Below are 15,952 nucleotides of genomic sequence, written 5' to 3'. Positions count from 1 at the left end.
GTCCATTGTGGAGGGCGAGGGGAGGAAGCCGGGGGAGGCAGCGAGGGCCCGTCTGAATGAAAGAGTGTGTGTGGTCGTGCCAGGCCTGCCCCCGTCTGTTGGTTAGGAAACGGACAAGAATGTGTAGCCGTCCCATTTAAGGCCCTTTAATGAACATCCAGAGCTCTATTTTCTGTGGCGGTGTCACAGAAACAGAAGCGCGCAGGGAAAACGGCAACGCAGGAATTTTCTTAACCTTATAATAGCTTTGCACGCTTCGCCAGAGGAAGTGAGCGGGCGCGGGGCAGTGAGCGGGCGCGGGGCGGTGAGCGGGCGCGGGGCAGTGAGCGGGCGCGGGGCAGTGAGCGGGCGCGGGGCGGTGAGCGGGCGCGGGGCAGTGAGCGGGCGCGGGGCGGTGAGCGGGCGCGGGGCAGTGAGCGGGCGCGGGGCGGTGAGCGGGCGCGGGGCAGAGAGCGGGCGCGGGGCGGTGAGCGGGCGCGGGGCAGTGAGCGGGCGCGGGGCGGTGAGCGGGCGCGGGGCAGTGAGCGGGCGCAGGGCGGTGAGCGGGCGCGGGGCAGTGAGCGGTCGCAGGGCAGTGAGGAGGCGCAGGGCAGTGAGCAGGCGAGGGGCAGTGAGCGGGCGCGGGGCAGTGAGCGGGCGCAGGGCGGTGAGCGGGCGCGGGGCAGTGAGCGGTTGCGGGGCAGTGAGGAGGCGCGGGGCAGTGAGGAGGCGCGGGGCAGTGAGCGGGCGTGGGGCAGTGAGTGGGCGCAGGGCGGTGAGCGGGCGCGGGGCGGTGAGCGGGCGCAGGGCGGTGAGCGGGCGCGGGGCAGTGAGCGGTCGCAGGGCAGTGAGGAGGCGCGGGGCAGTGAGGAGGCGCGGGGCAGTGAGCGGGCGTGGGGCAGTGAGTGGGCGCAGGGCGGTGAGCGGGCGCGGGGCGGTGAGCGGTCGCGGGGCGGTGAGGAGGCGCGGGGCAGTGAGCGGGCGCGGGGCAGTGAGCGGGCGCGGGGCAGTGAGCGGGCGCGGGGCAGCAGTGAGCGGGGGCGGGGCAGCAGTGAGCGGGGGCGGGGCAGCAGTGAGCGGGGGCGGGGCAGCAGTGAGCGGGGGCGGGGCAGCAGTGAGCGGGGGCGGGGCAGCAGTGAGCGGGGGCGGGGCAGCAGTGAGCGGGGGCTGTGAGCGTGTGGAGCCGCGTGCACTGCTCAAATATCATTCACTTGCATCGTACTTTATTACGTAATGATACTATTTCTCTCCTAGATACGATTCAAAGGCTGTAACTTATGTCTTTAAAATGTACAAATGTGTAAATATTATTAACTTTATTATTTAGAATTGGGGAGGTCATGATTATTCGATAATCGTGATTATTCAGGCCACAACATAATCGTAAGCACTAAATAATAATGATTGTGAGAAACAGCAACAATGAGTCATTTATTCTCCAAAAACGACATGTTAAATACGTTTTTTTTATCTGTTTATGAGACAATATCATAATTTTTTTAATTTTGAAAGTTTGATTTTATAATAAACCAAATAAAATCATTCTTCTCACAATCATCTTGTTTTCATCTACTGTGTCGTCCCTTCAATGGCTTCTTGGATCGTTTGAACCCAGACTTATACTTATTTGTTTATGGCGCATCCCTTTGATTTAGAAAATTGCTTTAAAATTCTTTGATAATTGACGTTGCGTTGACGCCAGTGAAGTTCAGTCTATTGTCGGTTTAAAGCCTCAGATCAAAAGTGTTTGTGGTTCAAAAACAAGTTCACATAATGACTCACTGACTAATGACAGTTATGATACTGTGTGTTATGTGTGTTATGTGTGTTATGTGTGTTATGTGTGTTATGTGTGTTATGTGTGTTATGTGTATTATGTGTGTTATGTGTGTTATGTGTGTTATGTGTATTATGTGTATTATGTGTGTTATGTGTGTTATGTGTGTTATGTGTGTTATGTGTATTATGTGTGTTATGTGTGTTATGTGTGTTATGTGTATTATGTGTATTATGTGTATTATGTGTATTATGTGTATTATGTGTGTTATGTGTGTTATGTGTATTATGTGTATTATGTGTATTATGTGTATTATGTGTATTATGCGTGTTATGCGTGTTATGCGTGTTATGCGTGTTATGCGTGTTATGCGTGTTATGCGTGTTATGCGTGTTATGCGTGTTATGGGTGTTATGGGTGTTATGCGTGTTATGCGTGTTATGCGTGTTATGCGTGTTATGCGTGTTATGCGTGTTATGCGTGTTATGCGTGTTATGCGTGTTATGCGTGTTATGCGTGTTATGCGTGTTATGCGTGTTATGCGTATTATGCGTGTTATGTGTGTTATGTGTGTTATGTGTATTATGTGTATTATGTGTATTATGTGTGTTATGTGTGTTATGTGTGTTATGTGTGTTATGTGTGTTATGTGTATTATGTGTATTATGTGTATTATGTGTATTATGCGTATTATGCGTATTATGCGTGTTATGCGTGTTATGCGTGTTATGCGTGTTATGCGTGTTATGCGTGTTATGCGTGTTATGCGTGTTATGCGTGTTATGCGTGTTATGCGTGTTATGCGTGTTATGCGTATTATGCGTGTTATGCGTGTTATGCGTGTTATGCGTGTTATGCGTGTTATGCGTGTTATGCGTGTTATGCGTGTTATGCGTGTTATGCGTATTATGCGTATTATGCGTGTTATGCGTGTTATGCGTGTTATGCGTGTTATGCGTGTTATGCGTGTTATGCGTGTTATGCGTGTTATGCGTGTTATGCGTGTTATGCGTGTTATGCGTGTTATGCGTGTTATGCGTGTTATGCGTGTTATGCGTGTTATGCGTATTATGCGTGTTATGCGTGTTATGCGTGTTATGCGTGTTATGTGTGTTATGTGTGTTATGTGTGTTATGTGTGTTATGTGTGTTATGTGTGTTATGTGTGTTATGTGTGTTATGTGTGTTATGTGTGTTATGTGTATTATGTGTGTTATGTGTGTTATGTGTGTTATGTGTGTTATGTGTGTTATGTGTGTTATGTGTGTTATGTGTGTTATGTGTGTTATGTGTGTTATGTGTGTTATGTGTGTTATGTGTGTTATGTGTGTTATGTGTGTTATGTGTGTTATGTGTGTTATGTGTGTTATGTGTGTTATGTGTGTTATGTGTATTATGTGTATTATGTGTATTATGTGTATTATGTGTATTATGTGTGTTATTATGTGTATTATGTGTATTATGTGTGTTATGTGTGTTATGTGTGTTATGTGTGTTATGTGTGTTATGTGTATTATGTGTATTATGTGTGTTATTATGTGTATTATGTGTATTATGTGTATTATGTGTGTTATGTGTGTTATGTGTGTTATGTGTGTTATGTGTGTTATGTGTATTATGTGTATTATGTGTGTTATTATGTGTATTATGTGTATTATGTGTGTTATGTGTGTTATGTGTGTTATGTGTGTTATGTGTGTTATGTGTGTTATGTGTGTTATGTGTGTTATGTGTGTTATGTGTGTTATGTGTGTTATGTGTGTTATGTGTATTATGCGTATTATGCGTATTATGCGTATTATGCGTATTATGCGTATTATGCGTGTTATGCGTGTTATGCGTGTTATGCGTGTTATGCGTGTTATGCGTGTTATGCGTGTTATGCGTGTTATGCGTGTTATGCGTATTATGCGTGTTATGCGTGTTATGCGTGTTATGCGTGTTATGCGTGTTATGCGTGTTATGCGTGTTATGCGTGTTATGCGTGTTATGCGTGTTATGCGTATTATGCGTATTATGCGTATTATGCGTATTATGCGTATTATGTGTATTATGTGTGTTATGTGTGTTATGTGTGTTATGTGTATTATGTGTATTATGTGTATTATGTGTATTATGTGTGTTATGTGTGTTATGTGTGTTATGTGTGTTATGTGTGTTATGTGTGTTATGTGTGTTATGTGTGTTATGTGTATTATGTGTATTATGTGTGTTATGTGTGTTATGTGTGTTATGTGTGTTATGTGTATTATGTGTATTATGTGTATTATTATGTGTGTTATGTGTGTTATGTGTGTTATGTGTGTTATGTGTGTTATGTGTGTTATGTGTGTTATGTGTGTTATGTGTGTTATGTGTATTATGTGTATTATGTGTATTATGTGTATTATGTGTGTTATGTGTATTATGTGTATTATGTGTATTATGTGTATTATGTGTATTATGTGTGTTATGTGTGTTATGTGTGTTATGTGTGTTATGTGTATTATGTGTATTATGTGTATTATGTGTATTATGTGTGTTATGTGTGTTATGTGTATTATGTGTATTATGTGTATTATGTGTATTATGTGTATTATGTGTGTTATGTGTGTTATGTGTGTTATGTGTATTATGTGTATTATGTGTATTATGTGTATTATGTGTGTTATGTGTATTATGTGTATTATGTGTATTATGTGTATTATGTGTATTATGTGTGTTATGTGTATTATGTGTGTTATGTGTGTTATGTGTGTTATGTGTGTTATGTGTATTATGTGTATTATGTGTGTTATGTGTGTTATGTGTGTTATGTGTGTTATGTGTGTTATGTGTATTATGTGTGTTATGTGTGTTATGTGTGTTATGTGTGTTATGTGTGTTATGTGTATTATGTGTATTATGTGTGTTATGTGTGTTATGTGTGTTATGTGTGTTATGTGTATTATGTGTGTTATGTGTGTTATGTGTGTTATGTGTGTTATGTGTGTTATGTGTGTTATGTGTATTATGTGTGTTATGTGTGTTATGTGTGTTATGTGTGTTATGTGTGTTATGTGTGTTATGTGTGTTATGTGTGTTATGTGTGTTATGTGTGTTATGTGTGTTATGTGTGTTATGTGTATTATGTGTATTATGTGTGTTATGTGTGTTATGTGTGTTATGTGTGTTATGTGTGTTATGTGTGTTATGTGTGTTATGTGTGTTATGTGTGTTATGTGTGTTATGTGTGTTATGTGTGTTATGTGTGTTATGTGTGTTATGTGTGTTATGTGTGTTATGTGTGTTATGTGTGTTATGTGTATTATGTGTATTATGTGTGTTATGTGTGTTATGTGTGTTATGTGTGTTATGTGTGTTATGTGTGTTATGTGTATTATGTGTATTATGTGTATTATGTGTGTTATGTGTGTTATGTGTGTTATGTGTGTTATGTGTGTTATGTGTGTTATGTGTATTATGTGTATTATGTGTGTTATTATGTGTATTATGTGTATTATGTGTATTATGTGTGTTATGTGTGTTATGCGTGTTATGCGTGTTATGCGTGTTATGCGTGTTATGCGTGTTATGCGTGTTATGCGTGTTATGCGTGTTATGCGTGTTATGCGTGTTATGCGTGTTATGCGTATTATGCGTATTATGCGTATTATGCGTATTATGCGTATTATGTGTATTATGTGTGTTATGTGTATTATGTGTATTATGTGTATTATGTGTGTTATGTGTGTTATGTGTGTTATGTGTGTTATGTGTGTTATGTGTATTATGTGTATTATGTGTATTATGTGTATTATGTGTGTTATGTGTGTTATGTGTGTTATGTGTGTTATGTGTATTATGTGTATTATGTGTATTATGTGTATTATGTGTGTTATGTGTGTTATGTGTGTTATGTGTGTTATGTGTATTATGTGTATTATGTGTATTATGTGTATTATGTGTATTATGTGTATTATGTGTATTATGTGTATTATGTGTGTTATGTGTATTATGTGTGTTATGTGTGTTATGTGTGTTATGTGTGTTATGTGTATTATGTGTATTATGTGTATTATGTGTGTTATGTGTATTATGTGTGTTATGTGTGTTATGTGTGTTATGTGTATTATGTGTGTTATGTGTGTTATGTGTATTATGTGTATTATGTGTATTATGTGTGTTATGTGTGTTATGTGTGTTATGTGTGTTATGTGTGTTATGTGTGTTATGTGTGTTATGTGTATTATGTGTATTATGTGTATTATGTGTATTATGTGTGTTATGTGTGTTATGTGTGTTATGTGTGTTATGTGTATTATGTGTATTATGTGTATTATGTGTATTATGTGTGTTATGTGTGTTATGTGTGTTATGTGTGTTATGTGTGTTATGTGTGTTATGTGTGTTATGTGTGTTATGTGTATTATGTGTGTTATGTGTGTTATGTGTATTATGTGTGTTATGTGTGTTATGTGTGTTATGTGTATTATGTGTATTATGTGTGTTATGTGTGTTATGTGTGTTATGTGTATTATGTGTATTATGTGTATTATGTGTGTTATGTGTGTTATGTGTATTATGCGTGTTATGCGTATTATGCGTATTATGTGTGTTATGTGTGTTATGTGTGTTATGTGTATTATGCGTGTTATGTGTATTATGTGTGTTATGTGTGTTATGTGTGTTATGTGTATTATGTGTATTATGTGTGTTATGTGTGTTATGTGTGTTATGTGTATTATGTGTATTATGTGTATTATGTGTGTTATGTGTGTTATGTGTATTATGCGTGTTATGCGTATTATGCGTATTATGTGTGTTATGTGTGTTATGTGTGTTATGTGTATTATGCGTGTTATGTGTATTATGTGTATAACTGTCAGATGAAGGCATTATAATGTATTTCCTGCACTGACCCGTGTGGCTCCGGATGTGGACCCTCAGCGTGCCGTTGCTGGCGAACTTCTGTCCACAGTAGGGACAGATCTTCTCCTTCTCCCCCGTGTGAGTCTGCTCCATCAAACACACGTGTTATTGTTACGGACAAGTTCAGAATCAGAAAAAAGACACGTTTTATTGCCATTGTCAGTGGACAGAATTCACAAACTGGGAATGTGGTTTGGCCTCATAAAACGATGAATAATAGCAGTAAATTTTACAATATGATGAAGGCAATAAGTTAAAATAAACAAATGCACAGTATGGGCAGAACAACGGTGTAAAATGTATTGTTGATGTGAGTTATTTAAAGTGAAAGATGTTTTCAGATTATTTTTACTTTCACCATTGATCAAAAATGCAGTAACACAACTAAAGAATATTGATGAATGAATAAATAGTGGAATAACCTGGATGTATAACGTATTTTATGGTAGTTTGCGTCGTCCATTATTATTACTAATATTATTATTTTTATTAAATTAACTGTGTTGTTTTTTGTCTGATTTTTATTTATTTTTTCAATTTAGTTCAAAGCTGCACTTTCAAATATCCATCACTGCAAAGCCAGGAAAAGACTCACCCTATAAATCGATTTCTGCTGCTAAACTGTCAAACATAACCTCCTCAAAGATCCACAGCAGACCGTACACACCACTGCCCTCTTGACCTCATTTCCATATTCTCCCACAATGCACCGGTGCGTCAGTGTGCAGCGTATGGAGATGTCATGGATCAAAGCCCAGCGGCTCCGCTCAGACCTTCATCTCCTCATCGCTCAGACCTTCATCTCCTCATCGCTCAGACCTTCATCTCCTCATCGTTCAGACCTTCATCTCCTCATCGCTCAGACCTTCATCTCCTCATCGTTCAGACCTTCATCTCCTCATCGCTCAGACCTTCATCTCCTCATCGCTCAGACCTTCATCTCCTCATCGCTCAGACCTTCATCTCCTCATCGTTCAGACCTTCATCTCCTCATCGCTCAGACCTTCATCTCCTCATCGCTCAGACCTTCATCTCCTCATCGTTCAGACCTTCATCTCCTCATCGTTCAGACCTTCATCTCCTCATCGTTCAGACCTTCATCTCCTCATCGCTCAGACCTTCATCTCCTCATCGCTCAGACCTTCATCTCCTCATCGTTCAGACCTTCATCTCCTCATCGCTCAGACCTTCATCTCCTCATCGCTCAGACCTTCATCTCCTCATCGTTCAGACCTTCATCTCCTCATCGTTCAGACCTTCATCTCCTCATCGCTCAGACCTTCATCTCCTCATCGTTCAGACCTTCATCTCCTCATCGTTCAGACCTTCATCTCCTCATCGCTCAGACCTTCATCTCCTCATCGTTCAGACCTTCATCTCCTCATCGCTCAGACCTTCATCTCCTCATCGTTCAGACCTTCATCTCCTCATCGTTCAGACCTTCATCTCCTCATCGCTCAGACCTTAACAGAGTGTGTTCTCCACATCTGACCAAAACCACATGAACGCACAGGTCGGGGGTGAACTAGGACCCTCAGAGAAATCCTCCATCCAAACTGCCTGACATCCATCCATCTTCTTCCGCTTTATCCGGGGCCGGGTCGCGGGGGCAGCAGTCTGAGCAGGGACTCCCAGACTTCCCTCTCCCCAGACACTTCCTCCAACTCCTCCGGGGGGATCCCGAGGCGTTCCCAGGCCAGGCGAGAGACAGTCTCGCCAGCGTGTCCTGGGTCTTCCCCGGGGCCTCTTCCCGGTGGGACATGCCTGAAACACCTCCCGAGGAGGTGCCCAGGAGGCATCCGGAACAGATGCCCGAGCCACCTCAGCTGGAGGAGCAGCGGCTCTACTCCGAGCTCCCCCCGTGTGACTAAGCTCCTCACCTTATCTCTAAGGGAGCGCCCAGCCACCCGGCGGAGGAAACTCATTTCGACCGCTTGTGTCCACGATCTTGTTCTTTCGGTCATTACCCAAAGCTCATGACCATAGGTGAGGTCAGAACCTAGACCGACCGGTAAGTCTTTCGACTCAGCTCCTTCTTCACCACAACAGTCGATGCAGCGACTGCATCACTGCAGCCGCTGCACCGATCCAACTGTCAATCACACGCTCCATCCTTCCCTGAACAAGACCCCAAGATACTTGAACTCCTCCACTTGGGGCAATGATGCTCCACCCACCTGAAGAGGGCAAGACACCTTTTTCCGGTCGAGAACCATGACCTCGGATTTGGAGCTGATTCTCATCCCAGCCGCTTCACACTCGGCTGCAAACCGTCCCAGTGCATGTTGCAGGTCCGACCTAGGGTGTCCTGGTGCCATGTGCACTGATGGACCTTGTGCTTGAACATGGTGTTCGTTATGGACAATCCGTGGCTAGCACAGAAGTCCAATAACTGAACACCGCTCGGGTTCAGATCGGGGAAGCCGTTCTTCCCGATCACCCCTCTCCATGTGTCACTGTCATTGCCCACGTGGGCGTTGAAGTCCCCCAGTAGAACAACGGAGTCCCCGGTCGGTGCACTGTCCAGTGCCCCTCCCAAGGACTCCAAGAAGGCCGGGTACTCTGCACTGCTGTTCGGCCCGTAGGCCGCCACAAACAGTGAGAGACCTGTCCCCCACCCGAAGGCGGAGGGACGCGACCCTCTCGTTCACTGGGGTAAACTCCAACACGTGGCGGCTGAGCTGAGGAGCTATAAGCCTACACCAGCCCCCCCCCCACACCAGCCCGCCGCCTCTCCCCGCGGGCAGCACCAGAGAAGTGGAGCGTCCAGCCCCTCTCGAGGAGATGGTTCCAGAGCCCAAACTGTGCTGGAGGTGAGGCCGACTATATCTAGTCGATACCGCTCAAGCTCAGGCTCTTTCCCCCCCAGTGAGGTGACATTCCATGTCCCCAGAGTTAGTCTCTGTGTCCGGAGATCTGGTCCTCGAGGCCCCTGCCGTCGACTGCCGCCCAGATCTCTCTGCACCGGCCCCTCATGGATCCTCCTGCGGGTGGTGGGCCCATGGGAGGGCGGCCCCACGTCGCTCTTTCGGGCTGTGCCCGGCCGGGCCCCGTAGGGTAAGACCCGGCCACCAGGCGCTTGCCATCGAGCACCCATCCCAGGCCTGGCTCCAGGATGGGGCCCCGGTGACGCCGATCCGGGCGAAGTAACTGGCCTTGTTCTTTTTGTCATCATAAGAGGCTTCTGAACCGATCTTTGTCTGACCCGTCACCTAGGACCTATTTGCCTTGGGAAACCCTACCAGGGGCATGAAGCCCCGACAACATAGCTCCCAGGATCATTCGGGCGCTCAAACCCCTCCACCACATTAAGGTGTCGGTTCAAGGAGAGGCATGCCCGACATGGACATGGAAAGTCCCACTCGCGGTGTGTGAACGTGCCCTTAATGCACTCGACCCGATCATAATCTACGAGGAGAAAATAATATTATACGACTCATGACAAGGTTTGAAAATGATTTGACCTTTCAGGGCAATCGTCTTTTCCACCGGTCATTTGTGAACTCAGTGTAAAAGGAAGAGAGTTGAGCTGTAATAAACATTATAATTACAACATTTGATCCAGGGGCGTGGTCTTCTGCAGTGACACTGACTGACGAGTGACAAAATATACAGTACAAGTACAAGCACAAGCAGTACAAGTACAAGCACAAGCAGTACAAGTACAAGCACAAGCAGTACAAGTACAAGCACAAGCAGTACAAGTACAAGCACAAGCAGTACAAGTACAAGCACGCTCACACAGCCGAGTGTTACAGTCGACTGACAATAAGAAAGCATCAACCGGCTCTGGAGCCACAGCAACAGTAAAATGAATCATAATGTTCAGAGGAAATGACAGGTTAGCAAAGTCAACACTAAACGTGATAATAGTGGAACATACTTTAGACTTCCCAGATTTGTGACAATGAACCTTGAGGACGGAATAAAAGATGAATTAATGATAATGATGATGTTTTTTAAGTATTTTGTTTTTGCAATTGGCTTAACGGCGTCACAGGCCGTCATTGCTTTTCCGCCATTAAACTGATCCATCTCCACGGTGTCGCGCAGGTTATAGGTCAGTTCTGTGGAGAGGCGATCCCTCTCACAGTAGTATAGCAGTACATTTAGTGCCACACTGTGGAACATTCCAGGCAGAGTGACATCTCACTGTGGACCACGTGATCATTTACAGAAATATTTCAAACTTTTCAACTTCCATAATAAATATTGGTTGAGGAAGTTTGATGGATCCAGATTCTTTCCTACATTTTTGGTTTGCACATTTAGCCATAATTATTCTGCCTGATGCTGGAGGTCCACACGAAGCTGAAGCCGCAGAGATACTTTGTCTGAAACAGGTTTTATCCAGGAGTTCAACACAGAGAGCTAAGATCTCAGAATGCTGCATCTGCAACTTTTTTATGAAGCTATTGCCCAGAACCTGGACTCAACTACACCAGAGGAAAACTCCCACAGCAACGACAGTATTGACAGTATATACTTTTGTACATACTTTTGTACATACTTTTGTACATACTTTTGTACATACTTTTGTATATACTTTTGTACATACTTTTGTATATACTTTTGTATATACTTTTGTACATACTTTTGTACATACTTTTGTACATACTTTTGTATATACTTTTGTATATACTTTTGTACATACTTTTGTATATACTTTTGTATATACTTTTGTATATACTTTTGTATATACTTTTGTACATACTTTTGTACATACTTTTGTACATACTTTTGTATATACTTTTGTATATACTTTTGTACATACTTTTGTACATACTTTTGTATATACTTTTGTACATACTTTTGTACATACTTTTGTACATACTTTTGTATATACTTTTGTACATACTTTTGTATATACTTTTGTATATACTTTTGTACATACTTTTGTACATACTTTTGTACATACTTTTGTATATACTTTTGTACATACTTTTGTATATACTTTTGTACATACTTTTGTACATACTTTTGTACATACTTTTGTATATACTTTTGTACATACTTTTGTATTTGTATATACTTTTGTACATACTTTTGTATATACTTTTGTATATACTTTTGTATATACTTTTGTATATACTTTTGTATATACTTTTGTACATACTTTTGTACATACTTTTGTACATACTTTTGTACATACTTTTGTATATACTTTTGTACATACTTTTGTATTTGTATATACTTTTGTACATACTTTTGTATATACTTTTGTATATACTTTTGTATATACTTTTGTACATACTTTTGTACATACTTTTGTATATACTTTTGTACATACTTTTGTACATACTTTTGTACATACTTTTGTATATACTTTTGTATATACTTTTGTACATACTTTTGTACATACTATTGTACATACTTTTGTATATACTTTTGTATATACTTTTGTACATACTTTTGTACATACTATTGTACATACTTTTGTATATACTTTTGTATATACTTTTGTACATACTTTTGTACATACTTTTGTATATACTTTTGTATATACTTTTGTACATACTATTGTACATACTATTGTACAAACTGCAGAACGTTTCTTTAACCACTATTTCTCTATGTGTTTCACTCATGGATCAATGAAATTATCGGTTTCATTTGTAGTTTTCAGAACATTCACATTGTCTTTGTGTTACATTTCACACAAAGGAACTTTAAAGAACCAAGTTTACAGAAAACATGTTCTAAACTATCACTGTTCTGTCTCCTTAAAGGACTGTTCAGAAGCTCGTCTCCAGTGTTCAGGACTGTTCAGAAGCTCGTCTCCAGTGTTCAGGACTGTTCAGAAGCTCGTCTCCAGTGTTCAGGACTGTTCAGAAGCTCGTCTCCAGTGTTCAGGACTGTTCAGAAGCTCATCTTCAGTGTTCAGGACTGTTCAGAAGCTCGTCTCCAGTGTTCAGGACTGTTCAGAAGCTCATCTTCAGTGTTCAGGACTGTTCAGAAGCTCGTCTCCAGTGTTCAGGACTGTTCAGAAGCTCATCTTCAGTGTTCAGGACTGTTCAGAAGCTCATCTTCAGTGTTCAGGACTGTTCAGAAGCTCGTCTCCAGTGTTCAGGACTGTTCAGAAGCTCATCTTCAGTGTTCAGGACTGTTCAGAAGCTCATCTTCAGTGTTCAGGACTGTTCAGAAGCTCTTCTCCAGTGTTCAGGACTGTTCAGAAGCTCATCTTCAGTGTTCAGGACAGTTCAGAAGCTCGTCTTCAGTGTTCAGGACTGTTCAGAAGCTCGTCTCCAGTGTTCAGGACTGTTCAGAAGCTCGTCTGCAGTGTTCAGGACTGTTCAGAAGCTCGTCTTCAGTGTTCAGGACTGTTCAGAAGATCGTCTCCAGTGTTCAGGACTGTTCAGAAGCTCATCTTCAGTGTTCAGGACAGTTCAGAAGCTCGTCTTCAGTGTTCAGGACTGTTCAGAAGCTCGTCTCCAGTGTTCAGGACTGTTCAGAAGCTCGTCTCCAGTGTTCAGGACTGTTCAGAAGCTCATCTTCAGTGTTCAGGACTGTTCAGAAGCTCGTCTCCAGTGTTCAGGACTGTTCAGAAGCTCATCTTCAGTGTTCAGGACTGTTCAGAAGCTCGTCTCCAGTGTTCAGGACTGTTCAGAAGCTCATCTTCAGTGTTCAGGACTGTTCAGAAGCTCATCTTCAGTGTTCAGGACTGTTCAGAAGCTCGTCTCCAGTGTTCAGGACTGTTCAGAAGCTCATCTTCAGTGTTCAGGACTGTTCAGAAGCTCATCTTCAGTGTTCAGGACTGTTCAGAAGCTCTTCTCCAGTGTTCAGGACTGTTCAGAAGCTCATCTTCAGTGTTCAGGACAGTTCAGAAGCTCGTCTTCAGTGTTCAGGACTGTTCAGAAGCTCGTCTCCAGTGTTCAGGACTGTTCAGAAGCTCGTCTGCAGTGTTCAGGACTGTTCAGAAGCTCGTCTTCAGTGTTCAGGACTGTTCAGAAGATCGTCTCCAGTGTTCAGGACTGTTCAGAAGCTCATCTTCAGTGTTCAGGACAGTTCAGAAGCTCGTCTTCAGTGTTCAGGACTGTTCAGAAGCTCGTCTCCAGTGTTCAGGACTGTTCAGAAGCTCGTCTGCAGTGTTCAGGACTGTTCAGAAGCTCGTCTTCAGTGTTCAGGACTGTTCAGAAGATCGTCTTCAGTGTTCAGGACTGTTCAGAAGCTCGTCTTCAGTGTTCAGGACTGTTCAGAAGCTCGTCTCCAGTGTTCAGGACTGTTCAGAAGCTCGTCTCCAGTGTTCAGGACTGTTCAGAAGCTCGTCTTCAGTGTTCAGGACTGTTCAGAAGCTCGTCTCCAGTATTCAGGACTGTTCAGAAGCTCGTCTTCAGTGTTCAGGACTGTTCAGAAGCTCGTCTCCAGTGTTCAGGACAGTTCAGAAGCTCGTCTCCAGTGTTCAGGACTGTTCAGAAGCTCGTCTCCAGTGTTCAGGACTGTTCAGAAGCTCGTCTCCAGTGTTCAGGACTGTTCAGAAGCTCGTCTTCAGTGTTCAGGACTGTTCAGAAGATCGTCTTCGGTGTTCAGGACTGTTCAAAAGCTCGTCTTCGGTGTTCAGGACTGTTCAGAAGCTCGTCTCCGGTGTTCAGGACTGTTCAGAAGCTCGTCTCCAGTGTTCAGGACTGTTCAGAAGCTCGTCTGCAGTGTTCAGGACTGTTCAGAAGCTCGTCTGCAGTGTTCAGGACTGTTCAGAAGCTCGTCTCCGGTGTTCAGGACTGTTCAGAAGCTCGTCTCCAGTGTTCAGGACTGTTCAGAAGCTCGTCTGCAGTGTTCAGGACTGTTCAGAAGCTCGTCTGCAGTGTTCAGGACTGTTCAGAAGCTCGTCTCCAGTGTTCAGGACTGTTCAGAAGCTCGTCTTCAGTGTTTAGGACTGTTCAGAAGCTCGTCTGCAGTGTTCAGGACTGTTCAGAAGCTCGTCTCCAGTGTTCAGGACTGTTCAGAAGCTCGTCTCCAGTGTTCAGGACTGTTCAGAAGCTCGTCTGCAGTGTTCAGGACTGTTCAGAAGCTCGTCTCCAGTGTTCAGGACTGTTCAGAAGCTCGTCTCCAGTGTTCAGGACTGTTCAGAAGATCGTCTTCAGTGTTCAGGACTGTTCAGAAGCTCGTCTTCAGTGTTCAGGACTGTTCAGAAGCTCGTCTTCAGTGTTCAGGACTGTTCAGAAGCTCGTCTCCAGTGTTCAGGACTGTTCAGAAGCTCGTCTTCAGTGTTCAGGACTGTTCAGAAGCTCGTCTCCAGTGTTCAGGACTGTTCAGAAGCTCGTCTTCAGTGTTCAGGACTGTTAAGAAGATCGTCTTCAGTGTTCAGGACTGTTCAGAAGCTCGTCTTCAGTGTTCAGGACTGTTCAGAAGCTCGTCTCCGGTGTTCAGGACTGTTAAGAAGATCGTCTCCGGTGTTCAGGACTGTTCAGAAGCTCGTCTTCAGTGTTCAGGACTGTTCAGAAGCTCGTCTCCGGTGTTCAGGACTGTTCAGAAGCTCGTCTCCGGTGTTCAGGACTGTTCAGAAGCTCGTCTCCAGTGTTCAGGACTGTTCAGAAGCTCGTCTGCAGTGTTCAGGACTGTTCAGAAGCTCGTCTTCAGTGTTCAGGACTGTTCAGAAGCTCGTCTGCAGTGTTCAGGACTGTTCAGAAGCTCGTCTCCAGTGTTCAGGACTGTTCAGAAGCTCGTCTCCAGTGTTCAGGACTGTTCAGAAGCTCGTCTTCAGTGTTCAGGACTGTTCAGAAGCTCGTCTGCAGTGTTCAGGACTGTTCAGAAGCTCGTCTCCAGTGTTCAGGACTGTTCAGAAGCTCGTCTTCAGTGTTCAGGACTGTTCAGAAGATCGTCTTCAGTGTTCAGGACTGTTCAGAAGCTCGTCTGCAGTGTTCAGGACTGTTCAGAAGCTTGTCTGCAGTGTTCAGGACTGTTCAGAAGCTCGTCTCCAGTGTTCAGGACTGTTCAGAAGCTCGTCTTCAGTGTTCAGGACTGTTCAGAAGCTCGTCTCCAGTGTTCAGGACTGTTCAGAAGCTCGTCTTCAGTGTTCAGGACTGTTCAGAAGATCGTCTTCAGTGTTCAGGACTGTTCAGAAGCTCGTCTGCAGTGTTCAGGACTGTTCAGAAGCTCGTCTGCAGTGTTCAGGACTGTTCAGAAGCTCGTCTGCAGTGTTCAGGACTGTTCAGAAGCTCGTCTGCAGTGTTCAGGACTGTTCAGAAGCTCGTCTTCAGTGTTCAGGACTGTTCAGAAGCTCGTCTTCAGTGTTCAGGACTGTTCAGAAGCTCGTCTTCAGTGTTCAGGACTGTTCAGAAGCTCGTCTCCAGTGTTCAGGACTGTTCAGAAG

The 15,952-nt window shown here is 43.6% G+C and overlaps 2 protein-coding genes across 2 annotated transcripts in view; both read right to left on the bottom strand.

The window, feature by feature from the left end:
- Positions 1-15,952, bottom strand: part of palld (palladin, cytoskeletal associated protein) — a 457,154-nt gene that overhangs the window by 70,030 nt on the left and 371,172 nt on the right. The gene's annotated exons all lie outside the window — the stretch shown is intronic.
- The window catches only part of prdm5 (PR domain containing 5), an 83,354-nt gene that overhangs the window by 39,907 nt on the left and 27,495 nt on the right, over positions 1-15,952 (bottom strand). Inside the window, exon 13 of the mRNA XM_072438406.1 lies at positions 6,636-6,729. Within this exon, the coding sequence (XP_072294507.1) occupies positions 6,636-6,729 (94 nt within the window). The remainder of the gene's footprint in view (positions 1-6,635; positions 6,730-15,952) is intronic.

This window comes from Eucyclogobius newberryi, unplaced genomic scaffold (assembly GCF_026437365.1).
Source record: "Eucyclogobius newberryi isolate DKJ021-1_F unplaced genomic scaffold, fEucNew1.0.hap1 SCAF_9, whole genome shotgun sequence".
NCBI lineage: Eukaryota > Metazoa > Chordata > Actinopteri > Gobiiformes > Gobiidae > Eucyclogobius > Eucyclogobius newberryi.
The sequence above is the reverse complement of the archived record's forward strand: the minus strand, read 5'-3'. Positions and strand labels throughout refer to the sequence as shown.